General features: G+C 38.1%; 1 protein-coding gene across 2 annotated transcripts in view; it reads right to left on the bottom strand.

The window, feature by feature from the left end:
* The window catches only part of LOC117382137 (striatin-like), a 43317-nt gene that overhangs the window by 6203 nt on the left and 15589 nt on the right, over positions 1-21525 (bottom strand). Inside the window, exons 2-9 of one of the 2 annotated variants that reach the window (XM_033979184.2) lie at positions 18440-18543; positions 13020-13093; positions 9430-9508; positions 7039-7203; positions 6704-6839; positions 4784-4946; positions 3543-3653; positions 849-992 (exon numbers count right to left, since the gene is read on the bottom strand). In XM_033979184.2, coding sequence (XP_033835075.1) covers positions 849-992; positions 3543-3653; positions 4784-4946; positions 6704-6839; positions 7039-7203; positions 9430-9508; positions 13020-13093; positions 18440-18543 — 976 coding nt within the window. The remainder of the gene's footprint in view (positions 1-848; positions 993-3542; positions 3654-4783; positions 4947-6703; positions 6840-7038; positions 7204-9429; positions 9509-13019; positions 13094-18439; positions 18544-21525) is intronic. The other variant, XM_055227397.1, reaches the window with a different exon arrangement.

Below are 21525 nucleotides of genomic sequence, written 5' to 3'. Positions count from 1 at the left end.
CACACTCAGAACTTTACAGATGCTGACTAATGGAAGTGGGTGAGAAAAAGTGTTTGTTTGAGGAGGCAGCTGCGTAAATGGAGAAACAGTGAAAAACATATGACAATGTGACCAAAAATAAAGCAGAAAGCAAAAATAGCTGATTGCCACAGGAAGAAGATCAGAATTGGATTTTCATCACCATATTACCAACTCCTAGATATGATGCAAACCTCCCTCACTAAATGGACAGGTTAAAATAAAGTACACTTCATAGGCACTGTATCTTACAATTGTTTAGATTTATATTGATCTGCATCTTCAAAGTAAATATGAAATATTGTTCCACAAGCAGTTGACTTCAGGGCAGGGCTGGGCAAAAAAATCTATTAAATCGATTAATCGAATTTGATTTTCTTCCACACAAATTGATTTGAACTTCAATTTTTATTTTCCCCACTTCCTTGCACTGGCAACTGCATTGAAAATGCAAGAAAAGCTCCTCACTGCAGTCACAGGGTCCAAAGTAAAGGGTCATGCAGAGCTGACTGCTTTGAAATCTGTGACGTCAAATTAAATGTTGGGGCTGCATGTTTAATGTAATAGTTTTATCTCATTCATAAGATTTCCCCAATGTCCAGTGGGTTAAATATAGTCACTGAATACATTTTTTTTTGTTTTGACCCTTTTCTCTAGTTTGTAGAACATTTTAGTCGAAAAGCAAATAAAAAAAACCCTAAATATTATTTTCAAGCAAAATCCCCCAACCTTAACTCAAGGCATTGCTAAATCATATGGAGGTGGTTTTCTTTTGACTAATGTACAGTATAGTATCTTACATTTTATTTGTGCTATCAGTTTTGACTCACCTTCATCCGTCCTGTTCGCTTCATGCTCGTTGAAGCGGGCCACATTGGGTCGGGGCTGGGGGGCGGAGGGAGGCTGCAAATGGGACAAGTCCTCTGCATCTCTTAAATTAGCCAGCATGTCCTGCAGCTTAGACCGGTTGGGCCCTGTACAACAAGTTACAACAGCAGCCTTTAGTCTTCTGAGTCTAGTTCCAATAAGTGTATTCAATCTGGGAAACAGACTATATGGGATGAGTAACAGAAGCTGAAAAGGAAGTAATTAAAGGAAAAGGCAGAAAATTGAAGAAAACTTGAAATGTAAAGCGGGAAAATTTAAACCTTGTAAACAAAAGAGGAAATGTCAAACAAAACAGATTGATCTATAATGTAAGGAGAAAAGTTACATAATGCATCTTTAAACTGTTACCCACACTATTACACCAAAGCCGTAACAGCTAAAACTACTATCACATAAACAATGTGTATCGCATCAAGGAACTTGGGGAATGACTTGTGATGAACTACAACTCATGAAAGAAAAGGTGCATGGCGTGCAGACACCACAAGTTAAATGGATAATAGCCTAATTAATGCGAGCATCGCAGCCATGGGTCATTATTGCTATGCAAAGCATCGTCTCTTTTGTCAACTTTTATATCGTTTTAAAACGTAATTAACCCAAAAAAACAATGGATATGTAAGCAATATGAAGCAGTTTGGTGTTTATATGTGAATATACAGATGTTTGTTTTCCAGGAACAATTCTGATAACTTTGTTGTAAATTTATTGATTTAAAAATACACATGTATGTAGCTTTGCCTGTGTCACATGTCGCTGAAGCTCCTGGTATAAATTCCGGGTTAGGAGAAAAATCATGAAAATGAAATAATATAATTCTGAAAGAGAGTAACCTTACTGGCACAAATCAATAAACACAGAAGTTTAGCATTTCAATTAAACATCTGATGTATAAAATAAGAAATGCAGTTTTACTTTTCAGACTGAATTTATGATTAGACTATGCTATATTACAAGGAAATATTAGGCCATACCATCCACAGAATCTAAAAACAGTACTGTGGGTCAGTCTCAAGCCTGAATGGCAAGGCATATGATTAAAAACCTGTGCCACTTAAATATCTAAATAGGTACTCAAGGTTCAGATTTGTTGTGATGGCCTTCATCACAAGTGAAATAAATAACATTACTAAAAAATTATATTGTTCTCTAAATAATCTATATACTTTCTCACTTCTTTACATTTAAATTTCCAGACAGGTGCCTGCACACCATAAAAAGAAACCCATCCCTAATTTTCATCCGTTCTCCTCCACACTCCCTCAGATGTGATAAACCAAGTGAGAAAAACTAAAATAGACCGACAGGAGAGATCTAAGTGTTAAAAATGGCGTCTGAATCGAATGAAAGGGAAGCGGAGACGAGCTGAGCAGTGCGTGATTCAATAAAGCCCCATTTACAGAGAGTTGGTGTTTTAAATGTACAGCCTAATGACTCTCCACAAGTAAATGAGACTGGATCTGAAGTGCCTCTTAACTATGAGAGCGGCAGATTCCAGAAATCTCACTGTTTGTTTGTACAGCTTTCAATTAAAAACAACAACAACCGCTATTAACTCGAGTACCAAGATGGCTGACAGATGATGATGGGTTTTAATGAGAAGAGGATGTGTTCACTTCTAGAGGCTAAACCCAGATCGAAGACAGATGAAGGAGTCGACACAGCTAACTTACACATAAATCTGTGATGAGTGTGGACAAGATGAAGTGAGTTATAAATTAAGAATGAATAAATGAGGAGGGAAACGTGCCAGTCTGAAGGAGAAGGCTGATCAGACAAAAAGGAAAATGGTTTTGACAGGACAGTGCAGAGGACAGAAGGGCTGAACAGTTAAAGGACCATTGCCATCAAAGAAAACACAGTGACATATGGGAAACTGGGCATTATTGTAAGCATAGTAGTAGGCAAATATTTAATAAGATACATACAATTTGCCACAAGCTCTGGAAGCCAACTGTCATTCATTATTTTGCAATTTTGAACATATTAAATATAGTTTAAAAGATGGGGTACTAAACTATGGAAGTCACAAAATATTCAGGTTTTCACTTCAGTTTGAATATTACCATGTATCGAGTTATTCCATAGTTTAGTCTCCCGGTCTGGCATTTAAAGGCACACTGCAATTTTTCTGATGGGAGTCTGCTACCTGCTTGGAGATGTAGAGATGTTATTGCTTTCTGGGAATGTGCCACAGTATGACATTAAACTTGTCCATCTTGCATTTACTGAAATAATTTTAGTTCTCAAAGGTATTTTGTAAAACATACATTCATACTGTGAGCGTCACGTGATTATGTCCATGTACATGGATACATTTCATGCCATAGTGTGGAGTATTTCAGTATAAGCAATCACATCTCGATAGGGAAAAGCAGGTGACCTTCCACCAAAAAAGTTACATAATGAACCTTTAAAATTCTAATGTGCTTTTTTGAATAAATGAAAATAGTATCATAACTTCCAAACCAGATGTTCCTGCTCCAGTGACATTTTTGTCCAACTGTTCAGCTCTGGGACAGAGCAAAGCTAAAACAAACAGAAAAAGCATCTTGAGGAGATGAGGAACCAAAGAGTGAAGTTGTTTTGGACCGAGGCCTCAGAGCTCTACAGAGAGAGGAGCAGGAGGGACTTACGCTTCACCCCCTTTTTGCCTTTGCGCTCCTTTTTGTACTGCTCCTTGAGTTTGGTTATCAGGCCGGGGTCCACGTCCCAGGCCTCTGTGACGGGACCCTGCTCCTCCTTGTCTATGGGACACACAGAGCCAGAGCCGCTCACATCCTGCTTCACTGGATTTAAGAGCTCATGGTCTAAGTTATTCTAATACATCTACACTAGTTCAATTCATCAAGATCATAGCCATTCTTAAAATATACTATTGTTTACTAATGTTTTGGATTCAATTATAGGGGTTGTATTTAGGGATTATGAGTGAGTACCAATATACGTAAGATGAAATACTGGTGCAGCTCAATTAAACGGAATACTGTGGAAAAGTAACGTTCATTTAAAATCAATTGTTATGGCCTTTGCAATCATAAATAGCCAATATCTTTATATTGCCCATATCAATATCAACATCTTGATCTGCTCATCACTAAATGAAACACTTTTCCACAATACCTCAAATACATTAACTGAACATCTTGTATGTTTTGGCCTGAATTGTATATCAAGGGATGTTGACCTTTGTGGTAATTTAGCACTGACTCAAAGAAATTATGCTGATTTGAGACACAGGAGTGGAACAGACATTGTGGTCAGACATTGCTATGGGAACACAGTGAAGGAACAAACTATGGGTTAAACAGAGAAACATCAAACATCATGAAATATGACCATAGCATGAGAAATGAGTGACAAGTACAAGTATTATAATATTATCTATTTATAAACAAAAAATAATACACAACTGAATATTTTAATTAGGCTATATAATGGGAATGTCTAGACCAGTAGGTTCTGAAAATACACTTGCTAGTGCAGGATTTTAGTTGAATTTCACAGTCCTGGTTTAGTCCCGGTTTAGTCCCGGTTTAGTCCCGGTTTAGTCCCGGTTTAGTCCCGGTTTAGTCCCGGTTTAGCCCCGGTTTAGCCCCGGTTTGGTCCTGATTCATTACAGATTTATTACAGATTTATTACAGATTATAGCACATTGTCATTATTCTGTTACACATTTTTTGGTTTGAATCTCTAATTTCCCTCTGTTAAGCAGTCATTTTAGGGGACATTTTAAATTATAAACGATTGCTACTAAATACTCATATAATTGTAATGTATTATATGTAGCGACAAGTTTGAGACCCACTGGCCCAGGCGTCCCCCCTCTCTATGGTCAGTACTATTGTCCCATGCTTTAGACAGGACAGAGACTCACCCCAGTCTGTGCCGTCCCCCGGGTCTCTGGACTCTGGGGACGTATCCATTTCGTCAGGACTGGACAGGAAGTCAAACACCTTCAGAGCCTCTACAGCATCTGGGTCCTCACTGGTGTCCATACTTGCTGGAGTGGTCGTGGAGGACGGCTTCTTACGCATTATCTACAGAAAATACAGGATCAATTCACCACAGTTTAAAAAGAAGACTGGTCATACATGCAATCATACTGCATATAATCATTCATCCAGGTTGTTTTAAATTAAACATATATATATATATATAGTTGCACAAAATATAACTATCCATTAGACCCATTGTCATCATCTATATCTAAAGGGCCTGTGTCTGATCTTCAGCCATGTTTGAGATTGAACTGTCAGCCACACTAAACGACTTTCATAGGACGTTGTTCGTAGGAAGTTGTTTCTCATCGGTTGCCAAACTATGTCACACTTTTGTGTTAGGATTAAATTGCATTTAATCTGATCCATATCATTTCTGTGGAACGTGGTGAGTGTTTAGTCTTTCTACTTTTCCTTTCTATAGACATAGAAATGGTTTGCAAATGTTGCATGAAATGTGTAATTTTTGCCAAATAATGTCACACAGGGCAGTCAGTGCAGGTATAGAGGCTTTTGAAGCCTAAAGTCATAAAGTTGATTGTCTAAAGTTTAGACAGACTTATAACAGGTAGAGACTTATCAATCTAAACACTGGAAGCTCAAAATAACTTCAAAACTTAAGATTTAGACAAGCACTATTACCACACATGAGGAAAGTTTCAGACACTTACCAGCCATGTTTCTGGTGTTAGATTAGAGTCCATTATATTTGACCTGAATGCTAATTACACATGCTAATTATTCATTAGCATTTAATGAATATCTCGCTGCAAAGAAGCCAAATTTGCATTTTAAAATGCAGCTGTACTTTTGTATGATGTCATTTGTTACTGTATAAATGTCTGCACCACATATGACAGTAAAGATTAGGACTGCTTGGCTATTTGAGCAGTTTATATTTTCTTTGAAGTTGACATTTGTTTAAATGGGAATAGAACTAATATATCCGTCTGTGGCGTATAGGTTAATGTATCTGGCATGAACTGATAGTGGATACAGTTATCTGTCCCCGTCCTTATGGTTCTCATCCAACAACCTATAAAATGTCATTCAGTGCCTATAAAAGTGTTTTTTTTTTTTTTTTCAGAAATAGTGTCTTTTACAATACAATAGAAAGATTAAAAGGTCTTCCTGTGCTAAAACGAATACAAGTCAGATACAGGCCAGTTTATGTCAACTATTAAATGGGTAGTACAACAACCAAAATGAGTTAGATTCATTTTGCTGCTTAGATGTTGTCCAGTGTTTCACATAGACCAGGGATGTATATATAACTCAAATTCACAGTGCACCTGGCAAGTAATGTTCTTTTCATATGGAAACAAACTTTCTTAAACACAAAATCTGGAAAAAACTCAAGCTTGAGATTACAAAAATATGAGAAATTTAATTTGAAACAAAAGACACATCAGTAGTACTCATTTCATTATTATTTATTTAAATAAATAAATAATGTCTCTCTCTGTAGCAATTAATTTAGCCGAGGTGACCAGTAGCCTGGTTGCTAATGAGTGCCAACAGAAAAGGAGGGGCGTGTGATCGTCTTGACTGCAGCATAAAGCATTCTGGAATTTGTAGTATTAATGGTGTATGCGCTATATACCAGCGTGCCAGCTCTAATGCACATTTGATATGATCTCACGGGCCAAAAATAATTATACCGCAGGCCAGATTTGGCCCCTGGGCCTGAGTTTCACATTGTGACATAAACTCATCAAATATATAAAAGTGGAAATTACTACAAATAACTTCCTCTGAATCTAAAACACAGCAAAGATATTAAGAGTTTCTCTTACAGTTCTGGACTCCACGGTCGTTCGGTCTTTGCCCTCGCTGTCTTCATCCTCGTCTTCGTCGCTGAATTCGGCCGCTGCATTTTCTATGAAGTTAATTACCTCCTCCACAGCCCTGGTGTCTGACAGCTCACTTTTTCTGTAAAAAGTAGCATTATATGACATTGAGCATCAAGTAAGATTTTTCATAATTTTTTTTTTTAAATGCGGTAAACATCAAATATAATTTTACTGCCATTCACAGTAGTTTATTTATTCACAATCACAAATAACATTTTAAATTATGTAAAAGTTGTTTATGTTTACATATTGTGCTCAGTAATAATATGGAGACTAACCCTCTGTTGCCTTTAGCAGTTGAGTCTGTCCCGTTGACCAGGGGCTCAGAGGTTTGGCGTTCCCCCGTCCGACTGCCCCCGTCTCCGGCCAAACCCAGCAGCGCCCGCACCCTCTGGGACTTCACATCCAAAATGGTGTCTGTGTAGCCCACCTCCTGCAGGTACCTGGAGCACATACAGAGCAAAAATGCTATGACAAATGAACATCATCTGTGTTAGCATGACAATGGTTTTACACATAGCTGGCTACATTTATATTGGCATTGAAAACCCTTTGAACCCAATTTATGCACATTGTATTAAAAAAAAAAATCTGGATATATGAAAAGTCTCCCGGTATTCATTAAGGCTGTGGTCGAAGATGAAATTCTTGGTCGACTAAAAGCGGGGCACCAGCAAAAGCCCTCAAAATGATTACTTCTCTGTAGTTTTTGTGCAGGATCCTAAACAGTATCTTAATAATTACCATAAATTTCAGACTATTAAGCACAAACAAACTTGCATGCAGTGGCTCTATTTCCTTCTATGATGGCTAGATCCATTGCCTTTAACTTAAAAGCTGCACCATAGGCATTTCTTTCTGTCTTTTCCATGTCAAGGGTGTGTGCATGAAGTGCAAAGTGACTAAAACTAGTGTATTCTGCAGCATATAATCTTCTGTCTCACTTTTGCGTTTACAGCTAGACAGTGCTCCCCCCAGTGCCGTTAGCCAGTAAAAATCGATAAATTAGCCACACCGTTGTATAAGCAGCAGGATTCAAAGCGTGGGAAAAAAGTAGTGGCTAACAATCCAAAATTTACGGCAGTCAACTAACAAAAAATGTGCTTGATTGAGCCTCCACTGACCATTAATCGACTAAACAAATAAACAGACCAAATCTCCATTTGTATATGTATTTATTGGTCTTAATTCTTATTGGCAAACCTTCTGATTTGTCAGAGATCCAGAATAGACACTTCTCCTCTACTTAAGGAAGATGTGAGTATGACATGATTGAAGTGTGTAAGCCTTTCCGTAGCAAAACAACTACGCCTGCTTATAAGGAAAAAAGAAAATGGACTGAAAAATTTTGCAGATTTCTGCAGAATCAATGAGAAAAGCACTAAAGAGGGAAATTTGATTTTGCTCTAAATGATAGATGACCAATGAGCTAATTCGTTTCACATGAGAAAAACTGATTTATGGACCAAACTCTCTTTGAAACACTGCACAGCAAAAAGACCTCTCACATAAACCTGCCTTAGCAACTCACATAAAATCAATATTAAGTCAATGAAATCTCAAGCAAGTAAGTCCTATGTCATGATCATCAGCTCTGCTCTAGTTCACACTCTGAGTGAAGCAGCTCAAGTAGATTCAGTGTCAAGAGAGCTGCTGCAATCACACTTTCAAAAACACCAAATATAACCAGAGACTAACACAGAACTAAACATGAACAAGACCAAGAACTAAACCAGCACTAGAACAGGACCAAAGATTACATCAGGTTTAAACTGGGCTCAAACCAGAACCAGAGACAAGTGAAGAGAGAGAAGGACCAATAGTGACTAGACAGAGATAGAGTAAGAGAAATAGACACTAAAAGACAAAGGAAAGAGAGGGGTGGAGGTGGAATAAGAGAGAGGTAGAAAGGGGGATGAAAGGGAGAGGGGGAGTAGGGAGGGAGGCAAGGAGGGAGGGAAAGAGAGGCAGGAAAGAAAGGGGTTTGGGAGAGAGGGAAAGAGAGAGAGGAAGGAGATGGGGTTGGGTGGGGAGGAGGGAAAGAGAGAAGGAGGGAGTGAAAAGGAGAGAAAGGGCAAAGAAGGAAAGAGAAAGAGGGGGCAGAGGGGTGTGTCTGCACATTATTGATCTGCCCTGACAGACTGGTGAAGAAACAGGAGCTTTAGAGCTTTAATGTGGGACAGACGATGCATGAGGAACAGCCATAGAGCCTGCGATGAGTAGGAAAATCCCAAATTTGGAATATAAGGAAGATATAACAAGAAAAAAACAAAATATTTCCTTATACTGAAAAAATCTATTACTAATTGACTGAAATACACACAGACATTCACTCTTTATTTCTTCTTTGTTAAATGTAATTAGCTGCTTTAACTTTGACTTGATGGGGACAGTTTTTCATTCATTGGATCAAAATGTAATGACAGGAAAGAAATCCCATGTTTAAAAAATACTGCGCTAGAAACACACCAAATTTACCAAAATAAGTAACACCTCACAGTGACCAACAGGGGGAGCTGTACACCACACTTTGTCATGTAAATTCTGCAAAAACAATTAGTACAGAGGAAGCTTTGTGCTTTTAGATCTGAAATGCCATGTTGGCTTATCAAATTTACTAATGATTTAATGAGTGGGCCAAACTTTATCATTCATATATTTATACTCACTGTCTGAGCAGTTGGCGACCTTGCTTCCAGGACAGTTGATTGTTGAGGGATCCAGATGTGTCGTTCTCATTGGCCTCATCTGGAAATTAAGAGAGCGAAAAGAATGATGACTTTTATAACAAAATTGTAAAATGAACAAAAGCACAAGTCACTGAACAACAAAATTCCTGCATCAGAGCATCCCGGCATATGTACCGAATTGAGACCAAATAAGTGCGTATGAATGTAGGTTTGAGCCAGTATGTTGTTTTTAAAAACTTAAATGGAAATACAAGTGTGTGATTTTATTATATACACTTGTATCAGACATCAAATTAGTAATATTAATACAGATGTCAAGATTATAGGGTTAAATTGTGCAATTCAAATTACGCTAAATGTGCATGTGACTTTTCTGATGAAGAGCACCCCCAGCTTTTCTTCATGACACTACAAGGCCAAGTTACAGGGCAGGTCTGTGGAGAGGTGACTGAGTAGGGATGCATATTTTTCAAAAAAAAAAAAAAAAAGTTACACAGGGCACCTTTACTGTGCAGTACTAAAATGACAGCTTTGAAGTGATCCTGCTTTCTGAACATTAAAAACATGTGAATGATGTGATTATGAAAAGGCCCTCTAGTCTGCCACAACTTTGTAAATTATGAATCAGTCGAGTTATTTTTAGATCTGGAGAAGCTGGACTGTAGCCATCGACAGCAACAATTAATGTATGAAGCCAGGCTGTCAGCTTGTGGGGAATTGGAGGGATTTTTAATGAGTGTTCAATGTGAACTTGAAAATGTCATGTTTCATATACTGTCGTAGCTCAAAAACAGTAGGTTCTGTAAAACAGGTTAGGACGATGGTCCATTTATTCCATCTAATCTTTATGTGGATTCGGTCATTTTTGTGTATTTTTTGAATCACTGTCCATTAGAACACTACTTACAATATTACTAGTATCATTTTTTAAAGAACACAACACAGCAATCTGATAAAAGATTTAAAAATAAAACATGAAATTCTCACAAAATGTTTTGTTGTCTAAGTGGGTCATGCCTTATTCAGGAGGAGAGCAGGTGAGCACATAACATCTCATTTCTCTGCCCTCAAAACCTCACACTCTTCCTCCTCCTCTCCCCTGCCCCCTCCCTCCTCTTCATCACCACTTGGAGGGCTCTGCACAGCCTCATGAATGAACAGGAGGAGAGGAGGAGCAGATGAGACACAAACACAGACTGCCTCTGTGATTGGAGAGGGCTCGAACATGAGAGGCCAATTAATTCAATGTAATGATACTGGAAACAGAAACCGAGCCAACAGGGAGTGACATGGAGTTACACTAGGTACTAGGTACTAGGTTACTACTAGGACAGTAGGGCTGTAGTCCACTAAAGAAAATCTTGTTCATCTAAAGACATGTCAAAAGCTCTCAAAACTATTACGCATCTCTATGTATCTGACCCAGACTCACAAGGCTACATCTGCACGAGAGTTCATGCCAAAACTACTTCCACAGAAAAAGTACTAAGAAACAATGTATTTACATAAAGACAGATTAAACTTGTGAATCATGAGTTTAATTTGCCTTTTTACATATAAATGCCAAAAGTATAGATGACACACTAACTACTTCCTTCTGTTGTTGTCCCATATAAATCCTTATAATATACATGAAATAAGTTGACCAGTACAAATTTTGACACCAGTGACTAATTAATCCACTAAATGACTAAAGGCCCTAGAGGAGAGAGAAGTGGAGAGGAAGTATACAAGCACCGGTTCAAAAATATTCATACTCAAGTAGAAGAGAAAAAAGTAGTTATCTTTATTATTTCAAGATGATTTGTGGAATTTGTGCTATATTTAATAAAAAAATAAAGCAACAACATATATATTTGGTGAACTCTTTCAAGGGCAGCCCGTTTGGACATGGGAGCAGGACAAGCCTTTGGTATGCACGGTGGGAACTTTAAGTAAAAAAAGGTTGGGAAGCAATAATCTAGGCAAAGAAAATTGTGAGCTGAGATGTTATGTAGTTTCTAACATTATAAATCAGTTATTTGCAGTGGTGGAACATAAGTAAAAGTAGTAAAGTACTGTAGTTTTTTCTAATTTCACTTTTTTTACTTAACTTTTACTTAATTTTTACTTAAGTAGATTTTAAAGTGTGTACTACTTTTCTTTTACTTCACTACATTTGAGAGAAGTTATTTTTACTTTCTACTCGACACTATATTTTTGAAATGGACTGAAAATAATTGTTATTATTGTGTGAGACCTGCTGTACAGCTGAGGACTTATGTTGGCACGTTTGTAGTTTGAACAAATATATACAAAAAAACACAGCAAGGAAAAAAATCAGTTGTTTCTGCTGAAAAAAATTTAGCACAAATCTTTATCAAAATCACTACATCTGATCTCAAAATATACACAAAATACTTTTAATTTCTAAATGTGTACTTTAATACTTTTACTTTACATTTTTTCATGTGATCCTTTAGAATTTTTTTTGCTCCAGTATCTGTACTTTAGTAACAAAATTGAATACTTCTTCCACCACTGGTTATTTGGTCATCCACATTAACCTTTTGGATGCTTCTCTGTGCAAAAAGACTCAGCTACAGTAAAGTGGCTTTGGCAATTAACAACCAATCAACTTCTTTTACCAGTCACCTGTAACCAATGTAGCTCATGTGTGTGTTTAATGTTTAAATGACCAGAAACTATTTTAGTGAAGGCAAAAGATGTCCCTTTAAATGTCACCTCCCTAAACCAATAACAGGTAGCCGTGTCGCTCTGCAGTACACACACACACACACACACACACACACCCACACACACACACACAAACAAACAGAAAAAACAAAGGCTCTTTCAGGAGATGTGACAGTGATGAAATCTATCAAGGCAAAAAGAACAAGATTGGACTTGAACGCAGCCTTCACATGCCGAACTGCACTGTCACTCCAGGTATGTGCCCATAACACACTCACGGTGAGAGTGAGAGAAGGAGGGAGAAGGGAGAAAAAGAAGAGGGAGAGAGGGAGGAAGGGGGAGAGAAAAGTGAGAGAAAGCGGGGAGGGAGAGAAAGTGAGAGAGGCTTACAGTGAGAAGGAAGGGGAGGATAAAGGAGGAAGAGAAGGAGAAAGGCAATGGGGAGGCAAGAAAGGGTGGGAGGAAAAAAGAGAAAGAAAGAGAGGGGGTGAGGGAGGGAAGAGACAGAGAGAGAAGAGAGGGGAAAGAGAGTGAGGGAATATGAGAGGGTGAAGGAGTAAATGAGGGTGTGAGAGTAAAAGTGATAGAAAAAAATGAGACACAAAAGGAAGACAGAATGAGAGGGAGAGGAGGAAACAGAAAGAAGAGAGAAAAGAGGGGAGAGAAAAACTGAAAGAGAGGGAGAGAGTAAGTGAGGCAATGGGAGAGAGGGAGGAGAGGGAAAGTCAAAAGGAGTGACAAGAGGGATAGAAAGTAGTAGAAAGTAGGGAAAAGAGAGAGCGAGCAAAGGAGGACAGAAAAAAGAAGAGAATGAATGATTGAGAGAAGGTGAGAGTGGAAAAGAGAGACAGGCGGCAGACAGACAGTGGCTGCATTGGCAACTTAAATCTCACCAGAGTCATAGCTGGGGGGCTTCATCTCGCCTTGGTTCAACTCTGTGCCGTATTTTAGCTTGTGGTACTTCGCTCTGAAAGAAAAACAAACAAAAGACGAATAAATTAGCTTAAAAAATTCATTAAACCAGCAACTATAAATGACTGGAACTGGCTGTGAATTTAAAAAGAGCCATTACAGAACACATTATAAACCGCATTAGCACTGACAATCATCAAGCCTAAAGTTTCCAATAATAAACATTTTCGAATACATAGAATACAAGGGAGGACAGCCTATTTATCTAATGCAGAATGAGACAGTGTTAATAGACTTTTGCAATGTAATGTAGACTTCTTAAAAACAAACTTCAATCAATTGGTCTCGTCTCGCCAAGAAATGTTACAAAACCCCAACATTGAGATTAAAGATCAGATGACATGGTAATAACATATTTGATGCCAGGTTTAAATACCAGGCAATGTTTCATCATTCCAAAGTGCTACAGTGCGTGTGTGAGCAGTGAGAAGACTTGTTTGGCTTACCAGGGGAGTTTCTAGGAATGTTTCCCGTCATTCACCGGCAACTACATATGAGTGCCATAATAACACTTCACATGAACATCATAATTCTTAGTTTATTATTTATTTTTGTGTGTTTTTTATGATTAATTTACACGGATTTAATTGGCTATGTACAAATATAAAAAATTGAAAACTCATAGAATATTGAACAAGGAATGCACTGTATTCAGTATTTAGTTCACTTTCTAACAATTTTAAAGTCTTATATTTGCATGATGTTGTTAAATAACGGGCTGACTCATGACTGTAGAGGTAGTGTCTCCCAAATAACATTTAGTCATCCACGTTTACCTTTTTATAGAGTGAAAACATTTATAAATATGAAGATAACCTTGATGCGTTGGCGTTGAACCCACGATCAGAGAGACACAAATGCACACTACAGTAATGTATGGAGAAAAGTGAATGAACAAAGAATCAGTTTTTGATGGCACTAAGCAGTGTTCTGCAGTTATTTTTGTCTTCACTATTCACTTCTGAACTAAGTACCTTTTCTAACAGTTCAGATAGGCGTGACTGACATGAATTAACCACAGAGATACACATGGTCGGTTCATGTCAAAACAAACATGGCAGTTTAAAAAAAAAAAAAAAAAACAGTGCACGTCTGTTGAATCAACAAGCTAAGCAGCTATAAATCTGAGGTAAGAAGTAAAACACTTCATTCTGAATGTAACAATATTCATGACAAAACGTACTCTACAAATCAGCAGATGTGTTAAGTCCAAAAACTAAGACAGTTGCTTAGGCCAGGATAGAGATATTTAGATCACTTTTACTTTGTATAGTGGCCCTAGTTGGCCTTGTTTTGTCCAAAAGTAAAGCTTGGACAACTCAATCTTAAGATATGCTTGTGAGTGACACATTTGAGTGGGAGTGCATTTTTACCTTCACTTTTCTGTTTTGATCTGAGGAGAGAGGGAGCAGCAGTGAAAGAGAGCAAAGATGAGGGCAAATATTCCGCTATTCTGTTTGTTTAGGTGAAATGATCAGAAGACATGAGGACCAGACCTGTGTTTGCTCTGTAATCCAGGAGGAAACATCCCTGAGATAATTCACTGTAAATTATGGCTTATGAATCGACTTTGAAAATCCTCATTTCTGATAATGCCTCCAGAGACCTTTTGAGACATGACCTGTTGCTAGGAAACTGAGAGCATTTCTGGGTTAAATGTTCATGACAGCTATCTCCAGAGAAACATGGGTAAATATACTCATAATAGTACCAAGATTATTAACTGGTAGAGGTAACTGCTAAGAGAATTCATTTTAAATATACCATTCGAGATGCCCATCTTTTGCAATCACACAAAAGCAGTTTAGTTCATTTTTAAGCTTACACGGGATGGGTTCCAAGTGATTCTAGCAGTAGCAATAATAGTTTAGCCAGTACTCTAGGGGTAGCAAAAGTGGTAGCAAAGTTCAGATAATGTATGTTTATTAACAGCAGCTATAGCCTAGTAGTAATAACATGCACTTTTTTTTTTAGCAATGCCAAGATTTGAAGGCTTCAAATTATTCTGTGGCATCATTTTATTTTATTATTTAGAACAAGAGAGTCAATTTGTGGTACTTTCATTTTTATTTCCAATATCAGTTGCAGAGTTGAGGATGTCAAAATGTCCCAGAAGATTTGGGTGCTGCCGCGGTAACCAGTTTGGACATGATTGGAGTGGGATCGTTTCACTTATTACAGAGACAAGTTCACATCAGGTCTTTGCCATGCTTTTCAATTTCTCCCACAACATTTAATCATCAGACAAAGGACTTTACTGATTTAACAGGGATTATATTAGCATTTTAGAACAAATCTAATATCTCCAGATGAAAGTAAGTCGGTTGCCGTGGGAAACAGCTGCAAAGTTCAAGTCCTGGTGGATTCTGACTGTCTGGTAGCATAGCCTTAGAGGCCACACCTAAGGCCTGACATAACACAGCTCAGGAGATTCAACATGTTTTTACAAGAAGTGATGTCATGAAAAACAACAGGACACTTCTGAGGTTTACCTGATGAACGCATACCACACCACAAATGCCAACGCCTGCTATTCACCTACCAATTATATCTATCTCTCTGTATAATAAAATGACCAAAAATACATTTAAGTAGATTTTCTGCAGGGCATAATAAATAGCAGATGGATTTCTAGGTATTGAGTAATTCATTTGGGTGAAGATTTTAACATTAAAGATGGAAATGGTTATGGTATTATTTTTTTCAACAAGTTAAAATTGTTCAACATTTTTTATATAGAAGCATGCTTTGGAAACTTAAGGGTTCAGTTTCATGTCTACTTTTTTGGTGAGCACCTCTTAAATAATATACAAGTTGATTCCAGCCTTGTACCTGGCCCTGTCACAGTTGTTTCTTGAGGTTAGTAACAAACTGTCCAAAGGAAGTGGCAGTAAACTCTCTCATCCTGTGACTCACGGAGCTGTGTCCCGGTGCAGCGTCCCGTCCTGTCCAGAGGAGCGGTCACCCTCATCAGACACAAACTGAAATGTCAAGCTAAAACTTACTCTTAAACTTGCTCTTGAGCTAGTATTGATTAGTATTGTGATGCTGTCCAGAGTGCACATTTTAACAACTCCAGGAACACTTGACACAAGTCTGAAATATGAACTGATAACTTTAACATAACCATGTATTGGAGAGGTTTAAACTAAATGTAAAACAAAAGAAAAAGTTAAATATAAAAAGACATGCTATTGTATTCTTTGCAGAGGACATTCCATTTTCAAAATTTACATCAGTCTTCCTGATTTGATAATTGTGCCAAGTCAAACTCATACATATAGATATAAATATATACAGATATATATATATAGATAGTTATATAGGTAGTGCTCACAGCCCACACCACAGGAAAGGGAGGAGGGGGACTCTGGGACCTCTACACCTCAGCCCATTAGCGCCTCTGCAACACCAGCTGAGACAGTGGCACATGGCACAGCAACAAAGGGACAGATAAAGCAGCAGGTCCCACAGCTCCAGAGACTGACAGCACAGATTATGTATTGCAGACGCTGAACTTACCATTTTTTTTGTGTGTGTTAGAAAAGTGTTTTACAATATGAAACATTTGTCGATGATGGTGTATTCTAAGTTCAATACATGGGCTGAGAAATTAAAATTGGATTCATATACATTTTTTAACCTGTAATGGTAATATCACTAAATAAAATAAACCTATATTTTTTGTCAGTGGAAAAAAAAGAAAATTATAAAGACACAACAAGGACAACTTTACATAGAGCAAAAAGCAGATGGCTGAATATCAAATATGTAAAAGTCAAGAGTGTTAAACTGGCCTCATGTTTACAAGTGTCTGTCTGTTGCTCTAAAGATGATAAAGTTGGTCACAAAATCGTTGACATTCAACATGATACAGAAAATAAGAAGAGCTCAAAACTAGAGTTGACGTCTACCATGACCTTTGCCGTCTTTTATAACGGTGTTGAACTCATAATTAAGTTTGAATTTCTGTTGAGAATATGTAGTTGAGGTGCTTGCTAGATCACCGCTAAGTGACGTAGTAATCAGGTGCTGTTCAGAGATCCCAAGTGGGCAGATAAACTTACAAGGTGAAAGAAGAGATCCGAGGCACTCCCATATGCTTAGTTATAATTTATTTCTTCAGAATTAAATTATCTCTAAGCATATCGGATGAGCATATCAGAGTAGCTAATAACAGGGAATTTCTGTTGTTCAGTTGTAAACGCTTTACTTAATGGACTGCAAGAATCTGGATATTGATGTCACAAATGTCATAAAACACCATGATCATTGTAAAGTATTTGCCCTGCAACTTTCTGAATGATAAAGAGAATGGTAATGTGACAAACAGCTGGTCAAGTTTACTTATAATAAATAATTGCTCCTAAAATTCTCAGTATTTCTCAATTTTATTGTGTAATCACTGATGACACCTTAATGTTAACTTAATAAATGAAATTGTACCTGAATTATACTTTCATAAGGTTGATTTCAGTGAATCTCAAAAAGTAAATAATTCTGGTTTATTGTCAGATTGATTTTTTTGCATTAATTTCATTTATCTACACCTCGACATCATGTTTTAACCCCTTTATTTAATGCATAGTGGTTTGCTAGTGCTAGATGCATTATACACTGCAAATGTAATATACTTTATCTTGACAGGGGTGCCTCGATAAACAGGAAACAGCTGGCTAAGTCTGTTTTGCGAAGCATCTCAGCTCAACATATAAATTGCTATCACTGGAAATATGGCTGTATATCACAAGATCAAGTCAGCGTCTGATGAGAAATTATTATTTTACGTTTATATCTGTTTTTTGCCATCTTAATGTTGATCGTCGATCAAAGAAATGTCACGCGCGCAGCGACTGGCATAGTGCTGGTCCTCCGATGACTGCGTGGAGGCATATCCAGTCCCAACCCCCGCAAGCTCATTGTTTTGCTGCTGTTGATCTGTGTTGATGCTCCTGTAGCACCAGTCTTTTTATAGCTGTCCTGCGCCTCGTGGAGGCCTTTGGGTGTGTCTTGCTAGACCTGTGTCATGCCCAAAAGCGGTCTAAACCATTTGTAAAGGAAATGCTCCCCGGCTGGGGGTGCCCCCCCAATTGTTCTGCGCCAAGGCAGCCCCAAGCAAACCATGCCAGTGGACATGAGGCTAAAGTGCTCAGCCCTCACTACTCAGTTAGCACAGACGTAAACACAGTCCTTGTCCAAAGTACCATCAGTCATAGTCTCATGTGAGTGTGAGAGTGTGTGAGTGTGTGAGGGTGTGTGTGTGTGTGTGTGTGTGTGTGTATATGTAGGGGTGTGTGTGTGCGTGTGTCTGAGACAGCGGGTGGGCTGTGAAGGGTCTCACCTCTCCTGCTTCAGCGCATACTCCAGCATTTTGATCCTCCGCACCAGGTCCTTCTTTAGGTTTTCCTGTCCTTTCCTCTCCCCTTGTAAGAAGGCGATCTGTGCCTAGAACAAGCAGGAAAACATACATGTCAAATGTTGTGATTAGTGTATAAGGAAATTAAAAGGTATCAATATGCTATTTTGGTAAAATCACTATATTGTGATTTACTAATTCTCTCTTGACTGCAGCTCTATGCTCAAACAAAGACCCTTTTTACTGCCCACACCTTCTATTGGTCAGCCTCAGTAAGTGACAGGTGGATTTAACCAATTGCAATGAAGTTCAGATAATGCAGATGACTTTTGGTTGACTATGGATATACCTTATAAACAAAAATAATCACTAAACATGACAGTGACGGGTGACAGTAGCTCAGTTGGGAGTGCTTGCCCTCTGATCCGAAGGCTCGTGGTTTGAATCTGCTCTCAACATTAACATCACAGATGAATACACTTAACCCACCTCGACCCTAGTGTCTTCGTACACAGGTGTATGAATGTGTCTATGAATGGGTGAATGGTTCTTTGAGGTAAAGCGCTTTGAATGCCTTGAAGGTGGAAAACTGCTATATATAAAAATGTGACCATTTACTATTTACCATCCAGCTTATCTTATAAGGCATTTTTCTTATAGGCCTATTCTTCTTGCTTTACTTTCTGCCACTGAAGCTACCAATTTGACTTCTGCTAAAAATATAACCACTACTATATTGGTTACGCTACTACTGTTACTACTAATACTAGCAACCTATATTCCATTTCTAAATCATCCGCTGTACTACTTCCTCAACTACTACCACAAATACTTCCTTTTAGTTTATGCTAACATTACAACTCTTATGTCACATCTAAGAGTGATAAAAACACTGTCATTGGTTATAAATAGCATTTTATTTACAAACTCTCTTGAGAAAACAAAGGCTGACAAATCTACTTTCGGAAACACAGAGATGTCAAAGCAATGAGCAGCAAGGCATGATGGGAAAAGAAAGCATGAATCCGTACCACTCTATTTTAATCTAACCTATTCACTCTCCCACACAGCAGCTATGCACCCTCCCCCTCCCCAGGCACTTCTTCCTCTCCCTTCACCCACCCCCCTCCCCCTTGCTTGCTCCCTCTCTCCCTCTTTCACTCCCTCGCTCTCTCGCTCCCTCCCCCTCCCTCTCTCCCTCGGTCTCACCCTCCCTCTCTCGCTCTCTTGAAGCAGCTGTTGACGCACACACTCTGAGTCAGCACTACGTTACATACAATCCTGGGCATCTCACACACATACACACATACATAGGCTGGTAATACAGGGCTCCTGCGACTATTTAAAGACACATCCAAGCACTCCAGGCTCAGTTTTCAAGCTTTTCCAGGACAGCAATATAGTATATTGGTCAAGTGTATGTATAAATATAAATACTTTACATAAATATACAATTGTCAGAAGTGGTATTTCATTGAATGTGTAAAAGAGCAGTGAGCAATACTAGTTGCTAATGAAATCTCTATGAAACCACCATAAGAATCCTCTAATAATGGTCACTGCCTGCATTGCCTGCCAGTATAAAATAGTGCCATTAGTATTGCATAATATTACACAGTATTTTTCAGCCTTAGCAATTATGCAACCAAACTGTTAAAACAATAACGTCCATTTTAAAGTAAAAAAGTAATTACCGGTAATTATTCTGATATTCATAAAGTGACATTGCACTTTGTTTTATGTGCACAAGATGACATTATCAAACCATGAAAAACGATTAGGGCTGAAGGTCAGTGGTGTATTAGTCTACATACTTTTGCATTCCCATAATGATTTTATTTTAATTGTAAGGATTTGTATGGGACAACAGCAGAAATGTTAGTGATTTTTGGTATTTATATGTAAAAAAGCATATTAAACTCATGATTTAAAAGATGTTCCTGGTACTTTTTTTCCTACCTAAATAGTTGTATTTTCATGAACTCCTGTGCAGGTGTGGTCTTATGAGTGCAGTTTGGGTATTTTTAGTCAACTAATCAATCGGCAGAACATGTCTTTAGTTGACTACAGCCCGAAGAACTCCACACATTTGAAATTCATGGTGATAAAAGTTGAGTTATGGATTATGTCAGTCTGCAGTCAGTGATTACAGGTCTTTAGGCACATATGTATTTCCCTGCATTTCCATTGTAAAAGTGTTGTACAGTTAAAGCCGAGGATGAGCCTGGAGCTGCTCAGAGCTTCAGTGTTTACACAGGGGGGATTAACTCTGAGGCATCTCCATTATTGCACTGCATCACAGTCACTTAGCCGCAAACACAAAGAGTTCACTCTGAGAAGGAGACGCTATGGTAAAGAAACAGCTTTAGGGAGATGCAGAGAAGCTGAGGAGGAGGACTCCAATCAGTACTTCACCACTGTTACTATGATACACAAATATAATATACAATGTTTTAATGGTATTTAATGCTAGATGTCTTCATAGCAGTGGTCAGTATTTATAAAAAAATATATATGCTCAATATGTTTTTCTCAATAACAGTATTCAGCCAATATTATAATAATGCATAAAAAATGTGCTAAAAAGTGCCTGTAAAAATGAATGGGGGATTAACACTGTTAGACGTTGACTTGACATTTCAAAAGCAACAATATTGTACAGTTTTATACCCCTCCCACCTCTACATGTTAAGTGTCATCATATTTTGTATTAATTGAAAGTTAGAACTGTTAAAAGAGAGATTATGCAAACAAAAGTAATCATTGCACCAAAATTGACTTCATCGACTTCATTAAATAACACTTCTGCAGTAATTTGAGAATAACAACCTCACCAATTTGTAGCATCCAAACATGAGTGTAAACCCAGTCTAAATGAGCCTAAGAATGAGAGAGTTGGAGCAGAGGATGGTGTGAGTGTGAGTGGGCTGAAGAGAGTGAAGCCGCTGCAACAATGAGTCACGATGTTCCTCAGTCTGCTCTGAATTACCACAGCGCATCTCCCTCTCCGCAAAGGGAGCAGGAAAACCAGAGCTGCTAACCCAACTAACCCACACGAGATATTAAGGGAA

The sequence above is a fragment of the Periophthalmus magnuspinnatus genome, chromosome 15 (genome assembly GCF_009829125.3).
Source record: "Periophthalmus magnuspinnatus isolate fPerMag1 chromosome 15, fPerMag1.2.pri, whole genome shotgun sequence".
NCBI lineage: Eukaryota > Metazoa > Chordata > Actinopteri > Gobiiformes > Gobiidae > Periophthalmus > Periophthalmus magnuspinnatus.
This window is presented reverse-complemented; position numbering and strand designations above follow the sequence as displayed.